Below are 24118 nucleotides of genomic sequence, written 5' to 3'. Positions count from 1 at the left end.
CTCCTCCTCCTCTCTTCAAACCCACTCCCTTCTAGCACTGACGATTTTAGAATAGAATAGAATGGAATAGAATATAGAATGGAATGGAATGGAATGGAATAGAATAGAAAATATAGAATAGAATAGAATAGAATAGAATAGAATAGAATAGAATAGAATAGAATAGAATAGAATAGAATAGAATAGAATAGAATAGAATAGAATAGAATATATGGAATGGGATATAAAATGGGATATATAACAATAGAATAGAATAGAATAGAATAGAATAGAATAGAATAGAATAGAATAGAATAGAATAGAATAGAAAATATGGAATAGAATAGAATAGAATAGAATAGAATAGAATAGAATAGAATAGAATAGAATAGAAAATATGGAATAGAATAGAATAGAATAGAATATAGAATAGAATAGAATAGAATAAAAAATATGGAGTGGAATAGAATAGAATGGAATGGAATGGAATGGAATAGAAAAGAAAAGAAAATATGGAATAGAATAGAATAGAATATATGGAATGGGATATAAAATGGGATATAGAATAGAATATAGAATGGAATAGAATAGAAAAGAAAAAATATGGAATGGAATAGAATAGAATAGAATAGAATAGAATACAATACAATACAATAGAATACAATAGAATATGGAATGGAATGGAATGGAATAGAAAAGAAAAGAAAAGAAAATATGGAATAGAATAGAATATATGGAATGGGATATAGAATGGGATATAGAATAGAATAGAATAGAATAGAACAGAACAGAATAGAATAATGCTGGAAGGGGCCTTGGAGGTCTTCCAGTAAAAGTTTTTTTAAGCTCCATGGGCAGGAATAATTTGCATTTGCCTGCCAAAGACGAAGTGAAGGAGAGAGGAAAAAAGCTAAATAGCATCAGCAGAAGAAAAACGTATGTTCGGTGCTTAAAAAATAAAAAATAAAAAAATCAGACTGAGGGGGGAGAAAAAAGGACCCAAAGCAGCCACATCTCCTTTTTCCAGCTGAAGGGCCCGGAGGGCAACCATATATAAACTAAATAAATAATAAAACTCTCTTACAAAATTCTTCTGCTGACTGAACTATTTAACTCCAGGGAGAAAAGGGTTATGTCTGCATTGTCTTTAACCTTCTCTAGTAAAGCCAGACCAGGATTTTCAGACATTGCATCCCAGCCAACCCAATTAAAATTGCATTTGCAACGTTGGAGTCTATTATTATTATTATTATTATTATTATTATTATTATTATTATTATTATTATTATTATTATTATTATTATTATTATTATTATTATTATTATTTAAATAGTCTGCTCACCAAGGATTTTGAAAAGTTGATGGCTCAGAAGAGGCACGGGTTCAAACTTACCATCCTAATCTCCTACCTACTTCTGGACAAGGTTTATCTCTTTCATCCTACTGGTAGTTTACCAACAGTTGGACCCTCCCTCCCCCATTTGCCTGAGATGCTGCTGGCCAGGGGGTTGGTCTAGAAGACCTCCAGGGTCCCCTTCCAAAGCTTGGATGCTAGGATTCTACCTGACTGAGCTCTTAAGAAGGCAACGTTTACAAAGCCAAGTCCTCGACTTGTACAACCGTTCATTCAGTGACCATTTCAAAAGTTACAATGGCACTTAAAAAAAAAAGGGACGCCTGCCCTGGCCAGAGATTTGGACTAGATGACCTTCAAGGGTCCCTTCGAAACCTTGGATGCTAGGATTGTCCCTGACTGAGCTCGTGTGCCCTGGAAAAATTGGAGAAGGCAGCAACTGCGTGTGTTATCTGACATGCCATAATGAAAGCTGGGATATAAAACGAGCCTGGGATGATAAAAATAATTGCCACTTGCAGTTGTTAAAAGTCACTCTCCATTTTTATAGGAACCTGGACTTCATTCATTGTTGATAATGGAGGTTCCTTTGAAGATTCTTCAAAGTGCCCGCCGCGCTCTTCCAAATGCCTATTTTAAAGGAGGGGGATTCATACGATGAAGGAAGATTTATTCTTACCTCGCTGCATATTCAGATCTAGCCTGGACCAGATGCTGCAGTCCATCAGGGTTTGCAGGAACAATTAACTTTTGTGCGTGTAAGCAACAAAAGCAACCAGGATGCTTAGGAAGCTGGAGGCTAAAACATACGAAGCATGGTCACAAGAATCGGGGATGCCTAGTCTAAAAGAGAGAAGAAATAGGGGTGACTCGATAGCAGTCTTCCCAATATTTGAGGGGCTGCCACCAAGAAGAAGAGGGGGTCAACTCATTCTCCAAAGCCCCTGAAGGCAGAACAAGAAATTGAAAATAGTCAAGGAGAGACGCAACCTAGAACTAAGGAGAAATTTCCTGATAGTTAGAACAATTAAGCCATGGAACGACTTGCCTCCAGATGTTGTGGGTGCTCCAACATTGCAGGCTTTTAAAAAAGAGACTGGACAGCCCCTTTTCCCCCCTGGAATGCTATTGGGTCTCCTGGTCAGGTTGGGGGTCAGACTAGAAGACCTCCATGGTCCCTTCCAAATCTATTCTATGCTCTAAAATCATTTTCTTATCCTTCAAGCCTTTGCTTTTAGTGGCCTCTCTCTCTCTCTCTGATTTTCTCTCACTCTCTCTCTCTCTCTCTCTCACACACACACACACTTTTGGGGAGAGTTGGGGATATCTAGAAACATGGAGGGCAAACTTTACAACTTTTTTTTTTGGCCCCAGCTGTTCGGCGCATCCTTTCCCGTCGTTAAGTGAATCGCGCCGTTTTTGAGCGAATCTGGTCCTCCCGTTGACTTTGCTTGTCGGACGTCGGCTGGGAGAGTTAGAAATTGAACGTTCACAGGAATGCCGGTTGCCCACCACCCCCCCTTGCCCAAATTTTTAATTCTGTTAGGGTGAGGATTTTGTGATGGGCGCCGTTGCATCATCCATCTTGTGTTTTTTTTTTTTCCCGGTGCCGTTGTACCTTCGAACGGGTCACTGAATGGATAGCCGTAAACTGAGGACTTCCTATATCTGCCGTTGGGCCAGGGCTAAGCTGGCAGTCGGCCACAACAAGGGTGAACAAGCACACATTTTTTTTTTGCATTTTTTGGTTGTTGTTCTGCAGTTCAACAAGATTAAATTTTATCCAGGGGACTAGACTACACGGAGCTAAAATTCTGGCCGAGACGGTTTCTCTCTCTCTCTCTCTCTCTCTCTCTCTCTCTCTCTCTCTCTCTCTCTCTCTCTCTCTCTCTCTCTCTCTCTCTCTCTCTCTCTCTCTCTCTCTCTCTCTCTCTCTCTCTCTCCTCTCTCTCTCTCTCTCTCCTCTCTCTCTCTCTCTCCTCTCTCTCCTCTCTCTCTCTCCTCTCTCTCTCTCTCTCTCTCTCTCCTCTCTCTCTCTCCTCTCTCTCTCTCCTCTCTCTCTCCTCTCTCCTCTCTCCCCTCCTCTCTCTCTCCTCTCTCTCCTCTCTCTCTCTCTCTCTCTCTCTCTCTCTCTCTCTCTCTCTCTCTCTCTCTCTCTCTCCTCTCTCTCTCTCTCTCCTCTCTCTCCTCTCTCTCTCCGCTCTCTCTCTCCTCTCTCTCTCTCTCTCTCTCTCTCTCTCTCTCTCTCCTCTCTCTCTCTCTCTCTCTCTCACACACACACACACACACACACGCACCCCGTCCTGTCAATTTTTTATTACCTCTCTTTTTTAAGGAAATGCTGCATAACACACTGCCAGCATGATAGACATGGGGCTCATATAACCACCCGTAACCTGGACTAATAAAATCTTTATAGCGTCTTTCACTATCCTTGGAGCTGAGTTTTTTTTTCTCTCTCTCTCTCCTCTCTCTCCTCTCTCTCTCCTCTCTCTCTCTCTCCTCTCTCTCCTCTCTCTCTCTCCTCTCTCTCTCTCTCTCTCTCTCTCCTCTCTCTCTCTCCTCTCTCTCTCTCCTCTCTCTCTCCTCTCTCCTCTCTCCCCTCCTCTCTCTCTCCTCTCTCTCCTCTCTCTCTCTCCTCTCTCTTTCCTCTCTCTCTCTCCTCTCTCTCTCTCTCTCTCCTCTCTCTCTCTCTCTCCTCTCTCTCCTCTCTCTCTCCGCTCTCTCTCTCCTCTCTCTCTCTCTCTCTCTCTCCTCTCTCTCTCTCCTCTCTCTCTCTCTCTCTCTCTCACACACACACACACACACACACGCACCCCGTCCTGTCAATTTTTTATTACCTCTCTTTTTTAAGGAAATGCTGCATAACACACTGCCAGCATGATAGACATGGGGCTCATATAACCACCCGTAACCTGGACTAATAAAATCTTTATAGCGTCTTTCACTATCCTTGGAGCTGAGTTTTTTTTTCTCCTTCCTCTTTTTTTTTAATCTCTGACCTCCTCTGCTCTCCATCCTTAAATGAAAGAAACTTCACTCCTCCGAAAAGATCAGATGTAACACTCAAGCATCAAACGGCCTTCAGGCACACACACAACATTACATTTCGGCTTCATTATCCCAGGAGTGTCTTTTCGGTGGCGAAAGACGAAAAATTGTAGACTTTTTCTTTTTCTTCCCCACCCCCCTCCCACCCCCCTTCACCAGAGAAAGAGAGACCAAGATACTTGGTGTGTCGGCTCGGCTTTTTTTTTTTTTGATCATCATCATAGGGAAGAAAAGATTGCACAGAGTAGCCTAAAGTTTCGCCCTTAAGGACCGGATCCCCCCCCCCTGAGAAGGGGAGCGGGCCGGGCTTGGGTTCGAAGGATGCGAGATTGCTGGTGCAATCCAGAAATTGTATCCGTGCACGCTCACGGGGAAGATCCGGCTGCATCTGCGCGACGTTGCTTTTCTTCTGTTTCAAAACGCGGGCCGTCCTCGACTTAGCAGCCATTCCATTAGTGACTTTCTTATTTGCAGGTAGTCCTCAACTTAGGAAAACAACGGAGCCCCAAAATTTCTGTTGGCTAAGCGAGACATTTCTTAAGCGAGTTTTACATGCATAAAACTGCACATTTTGTGTGTGTGTGTGTGTGTGTGTCTTGGTCTCTTTGCCCAGCGTGGAAGTGGTACAAGCAAGAATACAAATCGGCCACTGCATTACCTTATTTTAAAGCCGCTATCTGAGTTTAATTGCAGAGTGACAGAGAAAAAAAAATGGCCCAGTCAATGGGAATTTAATTTCTCCTCCACCCCATTACTTGTCTGATGCATTAGAAATCTTTTTTCGATCGACAGGCGCTTTATTAAAGCAAAGCGGCAAGGGCTGCAGCGTGACACATCCCGGGCATCTTCCAAGGATCTTTTTGCCACCCTGATTTTTGCAAAACGCCCCTGGAAGAACACCTGCAGAAAGGGAACGGCTGAGGGCTCAGAAGCTTTAATCGCATTTATCTAACGAGAGGAAAAGCAATACAGGCAGTCCTCGGCTTACGAGCCTGGAATTTCTGTCGCTAAACGAGACAGTTTTGCCCCATGTTACAAGCCTCTTTGCCATGGTTGTGAGGTAAATCGCCTCAGTTAGCAACGCAGATGTTAAGCGAATCCAGCTTTCCCCCCCCCATTGACTTTGGTTGTCAGAAGGTCGTAAAAGGGAATCACGTGACCCTGGGACACAGCGGCCGTCATAAATACGAGCCAGTAGCCAAGCGGCCGAATTTTGATCACGGGGATGCTGCAGCGTTTGTTGGTGTGAAAAACAAGCCGTAAGTCAGTGCCGTGGTACTCTTCAGTCACTAAATGAATTACTGTAAGTCGAGGTCTACCTTTAGTTAAGAGAGCGAAGGAGAGGTAAAAGAGTGCAGGTAAGTCCTCGACCTACGACCACAATTGAGCCCAAAATTTCTGCTGCTAAACGAGATAATTGTTAGGTGAGTTTTGCCCCAGGTTACAACCTCCCTCGCCACCGTCGTTAAGCGGATCAGTGCAGTTAAGTTAGCAGTGCGGTCGTTAAGTGAATCCAGCCTCCCCATTGACTTTGCTTGTCGGGAAGGAAGGGAAAGAAGAAAAAAAGAAGGGTGGGAGGAAGGAAGGAAGGAAAGAAAAAGGAAGGGAAAGAAGAAAGAAAAAAGGGAGGGATGGAAGGAAGGAAGAAAGGAAAGGAAGGAAGGAGAAAGGAAGGAGGGGAGGAAGGGAAAGAGAAAAAGAAGGAAGGAAGGGAAAGAAGAATGAAGGAAGGAGGGATGGAAAGAAGGAAGAAAGAGAAAGAAAGAGAAAGAAAGAAAATGAGGTTGAGTGGGTAGAAAATGGCAGCTCTGGGAAATACTTAAAAATATGCTGCCTCCTAGTTCATCACACAAGCACAGGCATTTTACTTTACTTCACTTTACCTTAGGGATCCAGTAAGATCAGGGGTAGGCAACCTCGGCTCTTTTATGACTCATGGACTTCAACTCCCAGAATTCCTGAGTCAGCATAGCTGACTCAGGAATTCTGGGAGTTGAAGTCCATGAGTCATAAAAGAGCCAAGTTTGCCTACCCCTGAGTAAGATGGATGACCTTGTGATTTTTATTTTTATTTTCCTTTTCCTCCAGCACATTGCCTGGTCTGGCCACATGAAGAGGTCTGTGGGCAGAGGTGGGATTCAGATATGTGAGCAACCGGTTCTCTGGGTGGATGCCGCTTCCGGAAGTCCGTTCTGGGCCTAGGCAACAACAACAACAACAAAAATTAGCTACCGGTTCTACCGAACCGGCGCGAGCCGGCTGAATCCCACCGCTGTCTGCGGGGCTTCTGTCCACAGAGCTAAAATAATAAACGACATCCTTGTACGGATTTTGAATAACGGGCACGAAACTTAAAACGGTTCTGCCCTCTTCCCTACCCCGATATCATTTGACCTCCAGGGCTCCTCTTTAAAAAAAAAACCCATCCTTTTTCCCTCTGAATTTCCACCACACCCCACAGAAGGAGCCCGACGTGTATTTTTGTTGAGCTCATCCCATCTTTGAATGCGCCCGTCAGAGCAGTTCAGGAGTCAAATCCCAATTTTAAGTTAATTGCGTTGGGGGTTGGCGCTTCTGCTAAGCCCCGTCGGATGGGATGACTCATGAGAGCCGTGAGTCATACATCCCAGAAATTATTGGTACACAGCTTTCTTTCCCGATTTCTCTGGGGCTGCGGCAGCTGCAGGATCCATAACTGCTGGCCTCTGATTAATTTCACATCTTGAGGGGCTGCAAGTCTCAAGTTGGTCCAAAGCAGAGGTGGGGAACCATGGCCCCTTCATGACTTGTGGACTTCAACTCCCATAATTCCTGAGCCAGCATGGCTGGATGGCCCCTTTATGATTTGTGGACTTCAACTCCCAGAATTCCTGAGCCAATAGGGCTGGATGGCCCCTTTATCACTTGTGGACTTTAACTCCCAGAATTCCTGAGACAATATGGCTGGATGTCCCCTTCATGACTTGTGGACTTCAACTCCCAGAATTCCTGAGACAATATGGCTGGATGTCCCCTTCATGACTTGTGGACTTCAACTCCCAGAATTCCTGAGCCAGCATGGCTGAATGGCCCCTTTATGACTTGTGAACTTCAACTCCCAGAATTCCTGAGACAATATGGCTGGATGTCCCCTTCATGACTTGTGGACTTCAACTCCCAGAATTCCTGAGACAATATGGCTGGATGTCCCCTTCATGACTTGTGGACTTCAACTCCCAGAATTCCTGAGCCAGCATGGCTGAATGGCCCCTTCATGACTTGTGGACTTCAACTCCCAGAATTCCTGAGACAATATGGCTGGATGTCCCCTTCATGACTTGTGGACTTCAACTCCCAGAATTCCTGAGCCAGTATGGCTGGATGGCCCCTTTTATGACTTGTGGACTTCAATTCCCAGAATTCCTGAGCCAGCATGGCTGCCTCAGGAATTCTGGGAGTTGAAGTCCACGCGTCATAAAAGGGCCACCACAGTCTAAAGCACACATGTCAAACTTGCGACATCGCGTGACGTATCGGAGCTTTTTCTCCATTGCCGGCAATGGACTGGGTGCGGCTTCCATGTGACGCATCCGGCCCTTGGCCGGCAGTTTGACACCCCTGGTCTAAAGTATCGTGGGGGTGTTTCCCAGAGAAACTCTATACAGATAGTCCTCAATTTAGGACCACAAGTGAGCTCAAGATTTCTCTTGCTAAGCAAGAGAATTGTTGAGTGCTTTTTCTCCTCCTTTATGATCTTCCTTGCCAGTGTTGCCAAGCAAATCACTGCAGTTGTTAAGTTAGCCACACGGTTATTAAGTGGTGGCAAGGGAGGTCGCGAAAGGGGACCACATGACCCCAGGAACTTGCGACCGTTGTAAAGATGAGCCAGTTGATCACATGACCACAGGAACGCTGCCAGGGTTGTAAAAGGGTTGTGTGTCATTTTTTTCCCCATTGCTGTTATTGAAGATTACCCATGCTAAAACCTTGGAACTTGGTTGACAACTGCAGAAGTTGTGGGTGCTTTTAAAAAAGGGGACTGGACAACCATTTGTCTAAAATGGCACAGAGTCTCCTGCTTGAGCAGGGGGTTGGACTAGAAGACCTCCGAGGTCCCTCCTAGCTCTGTTATTTTGAGCCTCAAGGGTGTGTCACTTCAGGTGTGAGAACAATCCTTTGAAGTTTTGTAACTCTTCCTTCTCTCTCCTCTTCCCCTCATCCAGGCGATACAAGGCTGATCCTGTGTGTGTAGATCTCCAGAACCAGATCTTCCAGTGCTATCAGCAGAACCCAAAGGAGACCCTCAGCTGCTCAGCTTTGGCCGCTGAGTACTTCAAGTGTGTCCAGCACGCTCGGCAGGTGGGTGCAAAAGCTCAGCCTTCTTCACACTTGGCTTGTTGCGAATGGGATGGGATAACGCCCAACAAATCCTAACTCAGGCCATTGCACTATATTATTATATTGCATTCTGCTAGCCAGTTTGGTCCAGTGGTCAAGGCACCAGACTTGAAAGTGGGACACCGTGACTTCTAGTCCCGCCTCAGCCACGAAAGCCGTTTGAGTGACTTTGGGCCAATCACCAGGAGACCCTGAGTTCTAGTCCCGCCTTAGCCACGAAAGCCATTTGAGTGACTTTGGGCCAATCACCAGGAGACCGTGAGTTCTAGTCCCGCCTTAGCCACGAAAGCCGGTTGAGTGACTTTGGGCCAATCACCAGGAGACGGTGAGTTCTAGTCCCGCCTTAGCCACGAAAGCCGTTTGAGTGACTTTAGGCCAATCACCAGGAGACAGTGAGTTCTAGTCCCGCCTTAGCCACGAAAGCCGGTTGAATGACTTTGGGCCAATCACCAGGAGACAGTGAGTTCTAGTCCCTCGTTAACCACGAAAGCCGTTTGAGTGACTTTAGGCCAATCACCAGGAGACAGTGAGTTCTAGTCCCGCCTTAGCCACGAAAGCCGGTTGAGTGACTTTGGGCCAATCACCAGGAGACTGTGAGTTCTAATCTCAGCAGCTCACAGAGTTGTTGACGTTGTCGTGGGGAAAAATATATTGTAATCTGTTTTGTGATATTTTGACATCATCAGATGTCTCACAAAATCTGCCAAATTTTAAACTTCATGGCTGTCATATTTATTTATTTATTTATTTATTTATTGCATTTATATACTGCCCTTTCCCTGAGGACTCAACGCAGTTTACAGGGAATTAAAATCAACCATACAATATGGATCCTGGACTTTGGATGCTTTCTGTAAATTGGCCCTGTTTTGAGGTACCTTGGTCGAAATTGTTTTGCCCTAACTAACACACCTAACAACGTGCTTAAAACCACATCCTTAAAATTGAGCCCTGAATCGGATGCCGGGGTGCTGCGTTCGCTGCTGGGCTGTAGATTGCCCAGGTCCGATCTAAGCTCCAAGACTTTCTGTAGGAAAAGAGTCGGCAGAGCTGGGGGGGGGGGAGTTAAGTGCGCCATTAGCTTAGAATCCTTGCGTTCCCACAAACGGTCCTAGTCCAACCCTTTTTAAAAAATATTTCTTTTATTTACTTGTAACATAAACTATGAAAATACAAAAGGAAATAGTAAGGAACAACTGGAGGGGAATGGGAAAAAGAGAAGTGTGGAAAAGGGGGCAGGAGAAAGAGGAAAAAAAGGCGTTGACGTCCCTCTGTGGCAGTAAAATAAGGCATTAACATCCAACCTCAACATTTTTATATTTCTGTAGTAGTTAAAAAAAGGTAAAGGTTCCCCCGCACATGCGTGCTAGTCGTTTTCCAACTCTAGGGGCCGGTGCTCATCTCCGTTTCAAAGCCGAAGAGCCAGCGCTCATCCGAGGATGTCTCCGTGGTCATGTGGCCGGCATGACTAGACGCCAAAGGCGCACGGAACGCTGTTACCTTCCCACCGGAGTGGTCCCTATTTTTCTACTTGCATTTTTACATGCTTTCGAACTGCTAGGTTGGCAGAAGCTGGGACGAGTAACAGGCGCTCACTCTGTTACGCGGCACTCGGGATTCGACCCGCCAAAGTGCCGACCTTCTGATCGACAAGCTCAGCGTCCTAACCCACTGAACCAGCAATTCAGTGTCAACGAATCAGTCTGATCAGTAGAACCTAAAATCATGGTATCGTGTTTTTTTTTCTCACCTCAAGCACAAAGCCCATAAGCGGTTTCCCAGTCGAAACAAAAGTACTTATTCTTTTCTTTGATCAAAACGGTCAATTTCACCATCTCTGCTAATTCCACCAGCTTTTGTAGCCATTTCTGCGTGGTGGGAATTGAAACATCCTCCCATTTTCGTAACACGGAGCAGTCTCCGTCTCTAAAATCAGAGTTCAAAATTTTCCCATTAGACCCGGAAGGAAAGTTTCTGGTTTAATGGTCTAGCACAGCGGTCCCCAACCCCCGGTCTGTGGACCGAGACCAGGCCATGGCTGTTGTGATTCAGTGTCAGCCTGTGCTCCCAGCAGCTGAGTCTGAGGAATCTGAGGAGGAGGAGGAGGAAGAGGAGGGGTTTGGAGAGCCTTCGGTGTCGGAGGGAGGCTCTGATGCACTGCAGGACTCTCAGCCTGGCCCCTCCAGTCGTGTTCCTCACGAGGCTCAGCTGGGTGAGGAGGAGGGGTCGGACTCAGAGGAGTCACAGCTGAATCTGTTCAGAGACGCTAGAAGCAGAAGGCAATCCAGCAGAGCAGAGCAGAGAAAATCAATGAGGCAACTCAGTGAGAGGAGGAGAAGGCAGTCAGAAGCCACATGGTGGGACAGATAATAAAAGGGGAAGGTGTGGGTGGTGCTGGTTGCTGAAGGCAACCGTTCGGAGACGTTCAAAGAGAAATCCTGGTCTGTTCTGGCTACTTCTGTTTAACTCTTGTTTGGCTCTTGTTGGATGTTTTGAATCATGTATTTTTGGTTGAAGAAAATATTCTGCTGCCTTTTTGTTTGAAAGACTTTATTATTTGGAACTGTAAATAAATTTGGGTTGGGTTTTTCCCCCCAGCCTATTGATTGTTAAAAGGAAAAAGGGGTTGTCCCTGATACACAAACAGGGCCAGTCGTAGTCTGGAACAGAACAATGGCATGCCAGCCACCGGGCCGCACAAAGAAGCAAAGTCCCATCCGCGGGATGCAGGCAGCACACAAAACCACACCCCCTTCGGTCCACGGAAAAACCTTTCTCCACGAAACCGGTGGTCCCTGGCGCCCAAAAGGTTGGGGACCTCTGGTCTAGCAGTGAGCATAGCTCACTCCAAACCCTGCTGAATTCCATTGATCCTAACCTGGGGCCAATTTAGCGTCGAACATTCCTGGACCAGATTCTTACATATAGGTTTGAGTGCAGGTAGTCCTCGACTTAACAACCGTTTGTTTAGCGACCGTAGGGCACTGGAAAGAAAAGGGGCTTAGGCCAGGTTTACACACTTCACAACTGTTGCGGAATCTCCACGGTCACGTGATCAAAATTAAGACCCTTGGCAAGCGATTCATACTTAACGCCGTGTCCCTTGGGGGTTTAAGTTTAAGTTTATTGAATTTATATGCCACCCTTTTCCCGTAGGACTCAGGGCGGTTTACAAGGTATTTAAACATGTCAATACAATACAAAAGTTAATGTGACACACACACACACACACACACACACACACAAACACCCTTTTGAGACCTTCTGACAACCGAACTCTGTGGGGAAGCCAGTTTCACTCAACAACCGGGCTCAATTGTAGTCGTTAAGTCGGGGACTAGCTGTAAATCTTACGCTGCAACCTAACCGATGGCGCCTGGTTCTTTGCGCTTGACGTTTTTCCCTTGATGGGCAATTGCCGAGTCATCCTCTTGAAATTGGCGGCCGTTCCAACGTTTTGCGAGTTTGTGCTGCGCTCTTATCTTTTAACACAGAGGAGGCCAGAATGGGCTTTCGGCCAACAACTTTCAGGCAAGATTGTCAGCAGCAGGCACCGCGCATCCGTTTAGCTCTGCTTTTTAAAATCAAACCCACTTGTGGTTTCTATTATCCCGGTCTCTACCAAGTTGGCCCGCCAGCCAGCACGCTCTCTTAAGTCCCTCTCGCACGGATGGGGACGATCCGGGAATCCTTTTTGGCTGAGGAGTCTCTCTCAATCCCTTCCTCGGTGTCTCTGCGTGTCCAGAGCAAGCAGGATGATAATGGCTATCGAGGCAGCCGGCCAGAATTTCTTTTTTGTGCGGGAGTGTGTCTCGAGAGTGCCGGAAACTGGCAGCGACCATCTGGAAAGAAGAAGACAATTAGGGCATCTTTATTCACACTGCCTTCCTGGCGTTTTCAAGTTGCTCGTCCGATGCTCTCCATTTATAACTTGCTCTCAATAGAGGAGAAACGGAGAACGTTTCTCCGTCCTGGCTTTGCTTGCTGGCACGCGAAAACACGTCGCCGTTTTCTCGGAAGTCTCTTCCCCACCCAGCCTGCACGTTTTAGGGGAAGCGGATGCAGCACGCTTTCCCTCCCCCCGAACTACTTAGGGCATATGCAGATAGTCCTCAACTTAAGGACAGTTCCAATCCCTCCTGAATTCCGTAAATCTGGCACCAATTTAGTGTTGAACTGGAGTTGACAGAATTCTTGGGTATAGGCTTGAGTATAGGTATAATTCGTTTGGTGACCGTTCGGAAGTTAGAATGGCATTAAAAAAAGTGACTAATGACTTGTCTTTTTCCACACTTACGACCGTTGCAGGATCCCCATGGCTCGTGGTCATAATTTGGACACCGGGCAATTGGTTCCTATTTATGCCGGTTGCGGTGTCCTGGGGTCACGTGATCTTTTGCGACCTTGTGACAAGCAAAACCCATGAGGAAGCCAGGTTCACTTAAAGACCGTGTTCCTTACTTAACAACTGCAGGGATTCACTTAATGGCCGTGGCAAGAAAGGTCATAAAACGGGGCAAAACGTATTTTACAACTGTCTTGCTTAGAGACAGAAACGCTGGGCTCAATCGTGGTTGAACATCGAGGGCTACCGGTACTATATACAGGTAGTCCTTGACTTATGACCATTTGCAGTTACGACCAACCCCCCCCCAAAAAAAGGGAACTTAACCCAGATTTGAAATTGGGCCCCTGCTGCGGTCATATAACTAAACTTAGGGCGCTTCCCAACACGGCCTCATTTAAGGCTGTTTGCAGCGTCCTGCTATCAGTGACCATGTTTTATAGCGTTTTTGCTAAAAATTGAACATTCACGTCCGACTTTTGACGAAGCTGCCCTGTAGCAAACCTTTGGTTTGCTTAACAACCTCAGCGTTCGCTTAATGCCCATGGCGTTTGCTTTATGACCACCATGTTTGCTTAATAGCCAAGAAGATAATTTCAAGCCTTGCATGATACCATGTTTCCCTGAAAGTAAGGCCTACACCAACAATAAGCCCTAGCTCGGTTCTGCAAGACCTCTGCAGCCGAGCATCAAGCTATGGATTGAATCCATAGCTCGGTACTCAGCTGCTTAGACTGCAAAATGCAGACCCAAATGCAGCTGCAGAACTTTGGCCCCAGAAGAAGTGGACCGGCTGGGTGGGGCCAGCGGTGCCAGAGGTGAGATAAGGCCTACCCCGAAAATAAGACCAGGTGCCTCTTTTGGAAGTAATAATATAATATAATTATAATTATAATACCCAGTCTTATTTCTGGTAGTACCTCCACCTCAATATCTGTCTGCCTATCACCTATCTAGCTATCTAATATTTCATCTAACTTAGCAGTTCCCGACACGTCTGGCTCCCCAGACTAACAGCAGCGGCGGGAGCGGGAGGATAGTTTCACGTACAAAGCCTAATCCTGCACATGCACAAATGAGGCTTGGTGTGTTCACCCGCCGCTTATGCAGCCCGGTTCCCCACAGTCTGTGGACCGGTATTGGGCTGCAGCCCAGAGATTGGGGACCCCTGATCTCTCTATATCTCTATCCATCTCTTATCTGTATATCTGTCTATCTCTTTCTATCCATCTCTCTTTCTATCATGTATCTAACTGCATCTCTCTATCCATCTCTCAGAGGGAACTCTAGTAGTCAAGAGTGTGTAACGGGGCGGGGACATATTAGTCTTGCAAGATTCAGTTAATATAACCTTAGAATAGAGTTACAGATAGCCGTCCCCTCGACGTACAAATCCCTTCTTTAGTCACCGTTTGAACTTAACAATGGCGCTGAAAAAAAGTGACTTAACCAACCAGGTCCTCACACCTAACAACTGTCCCAGCATCCCTGCAAGTTGCATGATCAAAATTTGAGCCCGTGGCCACCGTCATAGATTTAGCATGTTTGTTGCAGCATCCCTGGGAGGGTGTGTGTGTGTGTGTGTGTGTGTATGTGTGTGTCACGTGATTGCCACTTGTAATCTTCCCAGCCGGCTCTCATTAAACAAAGTCAGTGGGGGAAGCCGGATTCGCTTAATGGCTCAGCAGCGCTTCACTTAGTGATGGTGGTGATTTGCTTAACGACCATGGCAAAAAAAAAGGTTATAAAATTGGGCGCGGCTCGCCGAATTGCTACCTTGCTTAAACGCAGATGTTCTGGTTCCAATTGTGAGCGTAAGCCAAGGACTACGTTCCGTGCTGCTTTTCTGGACTACCTCGGAGGGCTAACGGTTGTTCACTCAACCAGCTCTGGAAAGCACCGCAGCATCACCCATTAAGCTCTTCTGCCTTCAGAATTTACAGTTCTGACTGATAAGGATGCCCTGAACAATTTGGCACGCACGCAAGCAAGAGTTTTGTTTATAATCGGGGGAAATGTCCCACATTAGCAAGTTTTCTGAGCAACTAATCCAAAACGGTGCAGCTGTAGCTGTGGCAGCTTCAAACGCCAGAAAGGACACAGACACACACACACACACACACACACACACACACACAAACACAAGCTCAGCTCAATCTTCCTAGTATCACGCAGGGCCTCCCCGCCGCAGGCAGAAAAATGGATTTTTGTTTTTCAAGTCAGCAAACTGCAGGTGATGGAGAATCACCTGTATTTTTTTGGCTCACCTGGTGGATAACTGAACGGAAGAAGCAGGAGTCTGCTTGGTTCTCCTCCTCTGTAGCCCAAACACACGCTGCGTGCACACACACAAACACACACACACACACACAGCGAACATTCCTTTGAAAACACAAAGTTAATGAGGCCAGTAGTTCAATTTTACACAGCAAGAGGGAACGCAAATAAAATTAAAATAAAATAAGAACGTAAAAATAAAATAACATAAATAAAATAAAAACATAAAATAATGAATAGAATAGCATAGAATGGAATGGAGTGTGAATAGGAACGGATAGAATATTTTCCTACCTAGCAGTCTCTAAAAGTTTCAGGATTGGTAACTGAGAGAAGAAGGGAATAGAGAATGGAATGGAATGTAGGATAGGATAGGACAGGACAGGATAGGATATATGGAATAGAGGATAGGATAGGATAGGATAGGATAGGATATATGGAATAGAGGATAGGATAGGACAGGACAGGATAGGATAGGATATATGGAATAGAGGATAGGATAGGATATATGGAATAGAGGATAGGATAGGATAGGATAGGATAGGATAGGATAGGATAGGATAGGATAGGATAGGATAGGATAGGATATATGGAATGGAATAGAATAGAATAGAATAGAATAGAATAGAATAGAATAGAATAGAATAGAATAATGATAGAATAGAATAGAACAGAACACAACAGAACAGAATAGAATAGAGCAGAAAATGTGGCATGGAACAGAATAGAACAGAATAATATGGTGGTGGGCAGCAGACATCATGCGCAAGAAAGTTCTGGATCTGCCTGTTGGGGATTCCACAGCAGGGAAAAATAAGGTTTTTGCAACATGGGGCCGAGGTCATTTTCCTCCCCTGACTTATCTGAAAAAAACCTTAGCGATGCTGCTAAGCCCAAAGGACGCTGTTAGGACCTGCCGGCCTTCACCTTAAAACTACTGGGCCATCCTCTGTCCTTGGGATACGGCTGGACAATTGTATGTTATTTATCTGTTTGTTTGTTTGATGGATTTTTATCCTGTCTTGTTATTGTTTATAAATAACTCAAGACAGAGAACATATCCAACATACCTTCCTCCTCCTCTCTTCTTCGCAACAACAACCCTGTGAGGTGGGGTGGACTGGGATAGAGTGGCTGGTACCAAATCACCCAGCTGGCTTTCACGCCTAAGGCAGGACTAGAACTCACCATCACTTAGTGATTGGCTCAAAGTCACCCAGCTGGCTTTCACGCCTAAGGCAGGACTAGAACTCACCCTCCTGGTGATTGGCTCAAAGTCACCCAGCTGGCTTTCATGCCTAAGGCGGGACTAGAACTCACCGTCTCCTGGTGATGGGCCCAAAGTCACCCAGCTGGCTTTCACGCCTAAGACAGGACTAGAACTCACCGACTCCTGGTGATTGGCTCAAAGTCACCCAGCTGGCTTTCACACCTAAGGCAGGACTAGAACTCACCGTCTCTTAGTGATTGGCTCAAAGTCACCCAACTGGCTTTCACTCCTAAGGCGGAACTAGAACTCACCGTCTCCTGGTGATTGGCCCAAAGTCACCCAGCTGGCTTTCATGCCTTAGGCGGGACTAGAACTCACCGTCTCCTGGTGATTGGCTCAAAGTCACGCAACCGGCTTTCACTCCTAAGGCGGGACTAGAACTCACAATCTCCCATTTTCTAGCCTGGTGCCTTAACCAGGAGACCAAACTGGCTCTCCCTTCTCTATTCTATTATATATAGGGCTTCACATCTAGTTTTCTGGGCCAACTCCGCTTCCTTATTTTGATTTTTTTTCCCTCTCTCTCTTTTTCCCGCCCTTGTTTCCCCGCCCCCCCCCCTTCTTCTCTTGCAGTGCAATGCTGGCCGGGGAGGCTAATATCTGCGCATAGAACACCCCTCCCTCCATTTCAATTCCCAACAGCTGGAAGGAGGGGGAGGACGGTTATTCTGGAACGATCCAGCAGCCCGTTTACAGGGCAGACGGACAGAGCACCACCTCCAGAAGACCCAGATTGACAGCAACGAGCATCCTGGCTTTGGCATCACAACCACAATATTCATTTCATTAGGCTAGCAACGGCTTAACACAAAACCCACTTACTGGTAATTGAAGGGAAGCAAAATCTAAATCTTTGGGATGGGGTGTCCAAGCTGGGCTACTTTAAGACTCGTGGACTTCAACTCCCAGAATTCCCCAGCCAGCTGGCTAGGGAATTCTGGGAGCTGAAGTCCACGAGTCTTAAAGTAGCCCAGCTTGGACATCCCTGCCTTAGTGACCTCTTCCCACCTCCCCAAATCCTATTGTTTTCACTGCTTCCTCCCACCTTCCAAATGTCATAGTGTCCTTTTGGATCGCGGAGAAGGTGCGGCTTAATTTATTGCAGAATGGCCGTCCTCGTCGCTCTGAATTTCGGTCGTGCTGGCATCGTGTCTCAGGAACCACCGCAGCACGGAAACTCCCTTGATTTGCAAATCATGATTAAGGCGTCCGGTTACACCCTGTATGTACTGGCGGGCTGACGCCGAGTACTGACAATTATGTATCTGTAATAAAAAAAAGGTGTCTTTTTTTTTCTTTTCTTTTTTGCAAACGGGACACGAGAACTCGGCTGACGTTCTTTCGGGATGGGGAGGAGAACGCAAGTGGCGTGCAGGAAATCGTCTGACACACACACACACACACACACACACAGAGCACACATGCAGGCACCTACGTCCTTTGTGACACGCCGAAGCTACTGAGGTTTATTTTATGGATGGAGTGATGGATCAGATTTAGGAACCGCCTGTCTCAGAGGGAGGTTGGGCAGTGCACGTGTAAAACGTTAAAGGCATAAAAACTGTACGGAAAAATCTGAAAACAGATAGTTGACATTCATTCATTCGATGTGCACCCACCTTAAAGCATGCAGGCTGGGGAATTCTGGGAGTTGAAGTCCTCCCACCTTAAAGCATGCCTATCGCAAAGCTTACCTGTGAAAACAACTGGCCACTGCACAAAGAACCTTTTTTCTGAGAAAGCAAAAGGAGCGGGAGTGTAGAATTCCACTTTTAGGGTAGCTGCTGGCTTAACTGATGCTGATCGAAGATAGTTAAGGCAACTGACATTGATTGAAGGGGAGGCTGGTGCTGTGACTGCAGAGCTCAGGCTATCTTGATGAATTAAATGGGGTGGCCGTGAGGAGCGAGTCTAAATAACTGCTGGACAAGTCTTTCGGAGGCTGGAAGGAATATTGGATTCCTGTAAAGGTTCGAGTTAAAATTTAGCAAGCGTTGCCTGGCAGAAAATGTCAAAGCAGAAAGGGTGGAGGATGCGTCTCCAGAAGTCTGATCATAGAGGTTATCCGGGATTGGATCCCAAAGCCGTGTTCATGTATGGCTTAGCAAAGTATTTATTATTTATTTATTATTTATTTAATTAAATTTTTATACCGCCCTTCTCCCGAAGGACTCAGGGCGGTGAACAGGGCATATCTTAAAACTACAAAAGTACAAAAGTTAAAAAAGAATTAAATTATTGCCCACAATAAAAACAATAATATATATATATAAATATTAAAACCCTAAGTGATTCCCCATCAGGCCAGGCCAGCTTGTTCAAATAAATGGGTCTTTAACCCGCGCCGGAAGGAGCGGAGATCCGGTGCCATCCGGAGCTCAACCGGCAGCTGGTTCCATAGTGCCGGAGCGCCCACAGAGAAGGCCCTCCCCCTGGGGGCCACCAGCCGACATTCTCTGACCGGTGGCACCCTGAGGAGGCCCTCTCTGTGGGAACGCACGGGGCGGAGGGGAGTTGACGCCGGCAGCAGGTGGTCCCCGAGGTATTCCGGACCCATGCCATGTAAGGACTTAAACACCATCACTAAGACCTTGAACCTCACCCGGAAGACAACTGGTAACCAATGCAGCTTCCGGAGCAAAGGTGTAACATGGGAGTACCGGGAAACTCCCAAGACAACTCTCGCGGCCGCATTCTGTACCAGTTGGAGCCTCCGAGTGGTCTTCAAGGGAAGCCCCATGTAGAGAGCATTGCAATAGTCAAGACGAGAGGTCACGAGCGCATGAGTGACCGTACACAGGGCATCCCGGTCTAGGTAGGGCTGCAACTGCCGCACCAGGCGAACCTGTGCGAAAGCCCCCCTGGTCACGGCTACTACATGATCTTCTAAGGTAAGCCGTGCATCCAGGAGGACTCCCAAGTTGCGAGCCCTATCTACAGGGGGTAAAGACTCACCCCCCATAGAAAGTGAAGGAACGTTTTGAATGTCCCGGGATGCCGGAATGTACAGCCACTCAGTCTTGTCAGGGTTGAGTTGAAGTCTGTTCCTCCCCATCCAGACCCGAACCGCCTCCAGGCAACGGGACATCACAGCGAGGGCATCACTGGGGTGGTTTGGGGTCGAAATGAAAAGTTGGGTATCATCAGCATATTGATGATACCCAACTCCAAAACCACGAATGATCTCACCCAGCGGTTTCATGTAGATGTTGAACAGGAGAGGCGAGAGAACCGAACCCTGAGGAACTCCACAAACGAGAGACCTAGGGGCCGATCTCTGCCCTCTTTCATGGTTTGCAGGTGTGCAACCGTAATCAAATCAGCTGTCTTATTGTTTGCATTGTAATGCATTAACTAAAGTGCAATCTAGGGACGCGGTGGCTCAGTGGGTTAGGACGCTGAGCTTGTCGATCAGAAGGTCGGCAGTTTGGCGGGTCGAATCCCGAGTGCCGCGTAACAGAGTGAGCGCCTGTCACTCGTCCCAGCTTCTGCCAACCTAGCAGTTCGAAAGCACATAAAAATACAAGTTGAAAAATAGGGACCACTCCGGTGGGAAGGTAACAGCGTTCCGTGCGCCTTTGGCGTCTAGTCATGCCGGCCACATGACCACGGAGACGTCCTCGGACAAGCGCTGGCTCTTCGGCTTTGAAACGGAGATGAGCACCGGCCCCTAGAGTTGGAAACGACTAGCACGCATGTGCGGGGGAAACTTTACCTTAAAGTGCAATCTAGCTCTATGTTTTTCATGCTTACCAACTTTAGGATGGGTGGATTTCAACTCCCAAAATTCCCCAGCCAGCACGCTTTAAGATGGGTAGGACTTGTAACTCCCAGAATTCCCCAGCCAGCATGCTTTAAGATGGGTGGACTTCACAACTCCAGAATTCCCCAGATGGCCTGCTTTGAGATGGGTGGACTTCAACTCCCAGAATCCCCCAGGCAGCATGGCTAAGGAATTCTGGGAGTTGGAGTCCACAGGTCTTCCAATTGCCAAGATTGAACATCCCCGCTGCAAATAAAAACTGCAATTCTGAAATCCACAATCTTAAACTTGGCGAGGTTGAGAAATGCCGGACTTCCCACAGTTCAACTCCGTTTTGCAAATATCCTCCTTTCCTGACTGTAAGGTAGGAGAGTACGATGGTCCTCGACTTACGACCACAACTGAGCCCCAAACGTCTGTTGCTAAGCAAGAACTGAGTCTTGTCTCACGTTACGACCTTTCCTGCCACACTTGGGAAGCCGGTCGCTAAGTGAATCCGGCTTCCGCCATCTGAGTTCGCTTGAGAGAAGTTCGCAAAAGGGGATCATGTGACACCCCCCCGGAGATGTTGCAACCGTCACGAGTACATGCCAGTTGCCAAGCTTTTGAATTTTGATCACGTGGCCCTGGGGATGCTGCAACGGTGTGGGGAATAAAACTCCTCAACCACTTTCTTCAGTGCCGTTGTAACTTCGAACGGTCACTAAATGAGTGGATGCAAGTCGGGGACTTCCTGTATAATCAGCAGATAGGAAACTCACTAATTCTTGACCCACAAGCCATGAAAGTGAGTCATTTTGGGAGGGGCACTGGAGTTTCTTTCAAACCTGTACATTTCGTCCTTTTCTATCGGCTAAGAATGCACACCTGTATTTTGAGCCAGCAGCCTAGCGGGAGGAATCTTGTTCAGGTGAATTAAAAACCCAGAGCCTGGCAACATTCAAGAATTGTAAAACCACGAGGTGCCTATTCCGGAATCAAATTACATTTACATCTGAAAAGAACTCCGATCCGCTGCTGGAAACAGTTGCTTTTATCATCCCGGCTCGTCCGTGTGTATCGATCTCCGGAATGAAACTGCGCAGAATGTTAAAAAGCACAAAGGGCCGAGGCTGGGGAAGCCCGTCTTGCACGGCTAAGCCGGTGGTGGTCCTTAGTTGGGGGGGGGGGAATCGTGAAAAGTAACCGGGTAACAGACAGAATAACAAAAGTTGGAAGAGACCTCGGAGGTCTTCTAGTCCAACCCCCTGATCAAGCAGGAGACCCTATTCCATTTCAGACAAATGGTTGTCTTAAGACCTCCAGTGATGGAGCACCCACAGCTTCTGGAGGCAGGTTGTTCCACTGGTTAATTGTTCTAACAACTAAGTTTCTCCTTAGTTCCAGGTTGCTTCTCTCCTTGGTGAGTTTCCCTCCGTTGCTTCTTGTCCTGCCTTCGGGCGCTTTGGAGAATAGCTTGACTGCCTCCTCTTTGGGGCAGCCCCTGAGATATTGGTAGACTGCTATCATGTCACTCCTGGTCTGTTCTTTTCACTAGACTAGCCATACCTAGTTCCCTTAGTCATTGATCATGATTGGAAGGGACCTTGGAGGTCATCTAGTCCAACCCCCTGCTCAGGCAGCAAACCCTATACCAGTGGTAGGCAACCTTGGCTCTTTTATGACTCATGGACTTCAACTCCCAGAATTCCTGAGCCAGCTATGCTGAGGGGAAAGGGAGAGGATTCCATGCTGAGCCATGCTGGCTCAGGCATTCTGGGAGTTGAAGTCCGCGAGTCATAAAAGAGCCAAGGTTGCCTAACCCTGACCTATACGATTTCAGAAAAATGGCTGTCCAGTCTCTTCTTTAAAGCTTCCAGCGTTGCAGCACCCACAACTCCTGGAGGCAGGTTGTTCCACTGGTTAATTGTTCTGACTGTCAGGAAATTTCTCCTCAGTTCTAGATTGCTTCTCTCCTCGGTTTGTTTCCATCCGTTGCTTCTTATCCTGCCTTCGGGTGCTTTGGAGAAGGGGTGGAACACCCCCCCCACCGCTCTTTGTGGCAGCCCTTTTTGGAACCATGGCTATGGATGCCTTTTGCCCCCTTCGTCTGGGTCCCTGATGCTTTTCCTGAAAGGGGCTCTCACCATCCTGTGTTCGTTGCATTCAGGTGGGCCTGTTGCAATGCACTGGACAATCACCTGTCTGGGATGGCATAGGTCAGGGGTAGGCAACCTTGGCTCTTTTATGACTCGTGGACTTCAACTCCCAGAATTCCTGAGCCAGCCATGCAGAGGGGAAAGGGTGAGTTTCCAAGTTGAGCCATGCCGGCTCAGGAATTCTGGGAGTTGAAGTCCACCAGTCAGACATGTCAAACACAAGGCCCGGGGGCCGGATCCGGCCCGCGAAGTGGTTTCATGCGGCCCACGAAGCCATCCTGGAAACAGTGAGGGAACGGCCCCCGCTGCCTTGGCCCTGGCCCAGAGACCCTCCTTCTGCCAGAGACCCTCAGATCTGTCCCACTCCTGCCCAGGACCCCATAGGCACCCTTGATGCCAACGATGTAGAGCTGGCCACGCCCACCCAGTAGGCCATAAGCACTCTAGCCACGCCCACCCAGTAGGCCACGCCCACCCTGGCCATACCCACCCGGCCCCCTTAGGGCAACCGCAATGCTGATGCGGCCCTCACTGAAATTGAGTTTGACACCGCTGCCACCAGTCATGAAGGGGCCATAGTTTCCCCTCAGGAATTCTGGGAGTTGAAGTCCACCAGTCATAAAAGAACCAAGGTTGCCTAACCCTGGAAAAGAAGTTAATATGGCCTCCTTAATTGGACATTTAAAACGTGTTTTCTCCCAAGAATTGCCAGATAGATTCACACAACGCACGAAGCCTGATTGGTTTTTAAAGTGCATTTGTTTGTTTTCTGCCTGTAGATGTGTGCGATTTGTTTGGGTTTCGAAGATTTCTGCTTCAAAGTATTGTGTGAACTCCAAAAAAAAGAAAAGGAAAAAAAAAAGGTTTTGTTCAGTAATCAGATTAAGCATACTGAGTGAACACAGACCCTTGTTACGGTTAAGGGTGATTTTTAAATGAATTTCTCTTCCTTGCTTCCTCTTTAATCCAGTTAATATGGCATTTGCTTATTATGCTACTGTTTTCTTTAGATGTTTAGTAAGTCTGTTGCCTCAGGGGCCTTTTGTCTCTGGAAGGCACAGTTAATACATCATTTTATAAATAAATACGGCCCCGTTTCATCTGTAAATACCAGGAACTGGATCTGTGCCCTTTTTGATATAAAGAATATGCCTTCCGTTATATTTCAGCTTTACTATGTTGAGTTTCGTAAATGTGAAACTCAAGATATAAAGGGTAAAATATAAATTTGGGTGGAAAGTTATTTCTTACCAACAAGGGTTGCATTCATCACGAAGCCCTGTTCACAAAAATTGAACCAATAGAGAGATTTTTTTTGGGGGGGGAGTAAAAAATGGCTGCGTTCCTTTCCTTGGAATGTTTAAGGAACAAAATCATTGAACGTGGATTGATTAAACATTTGGATACAACTGTTCAATACCTCTTAAAACATTTCACCATCGAAGTGTTACCCTCTGTGAAAGAGTCAACTTAAGTACAATAAGTAAAATAATTCTCATCTCCCTGAAATCTCCTTTTGCAGGCCTTAATTCAGCGAGTTCACCAATAACCTTGTTTAATTAAT

At 46.8% G+C, this 24118-nt stretch overlaps 1 protein-coding gene across 1 annotated transcript in view; it reads left to right on the top strand.

Annotated features, from left to right (window-relative positions):
* CHCHD3 (coiled-coil-helix-coiled-coil-helix domain containing 3) overlaps positions 1 to 17950 on the top strand; it is a 105662-nt gene extending 87712 nt beyond the window's left edge. The window contains exons 4-5 of the mRNA XM_081331771.1: positions 8587 to 8722; positions 17227 to 17950. Of these exons, the coding sequence (XP_081187897.1) occupies positions 8587 to 8722; positions 17227 to 17250 (160 nt within the window). The 3' untranslated portion in view covers positions 17251 to 17950. The remainder of the gene's footprint in view (positions 1 to 8586; positions 8723 to 17226) is intronic.
* Positions 17951 to 24118: the final 6168 nt, after the last annotated feature.

This window comes from Vipera berus, assembly GCF_964194415.1.
Source record: "Vipera berus genome assembly, chromosome: 6".
Taxonomy (NCBI): domain Eukaryota; kingdom Metazoa; phylum Chordata; class Lepidosauria; order Squamata; family Viperidae; genus Vipera; species Vipera berus.
The sequence above is the reverse complement of the archived record's forward strand: the minus strand, read 5'-3'. Positions and strand labels throughout refer to the sequence as shown.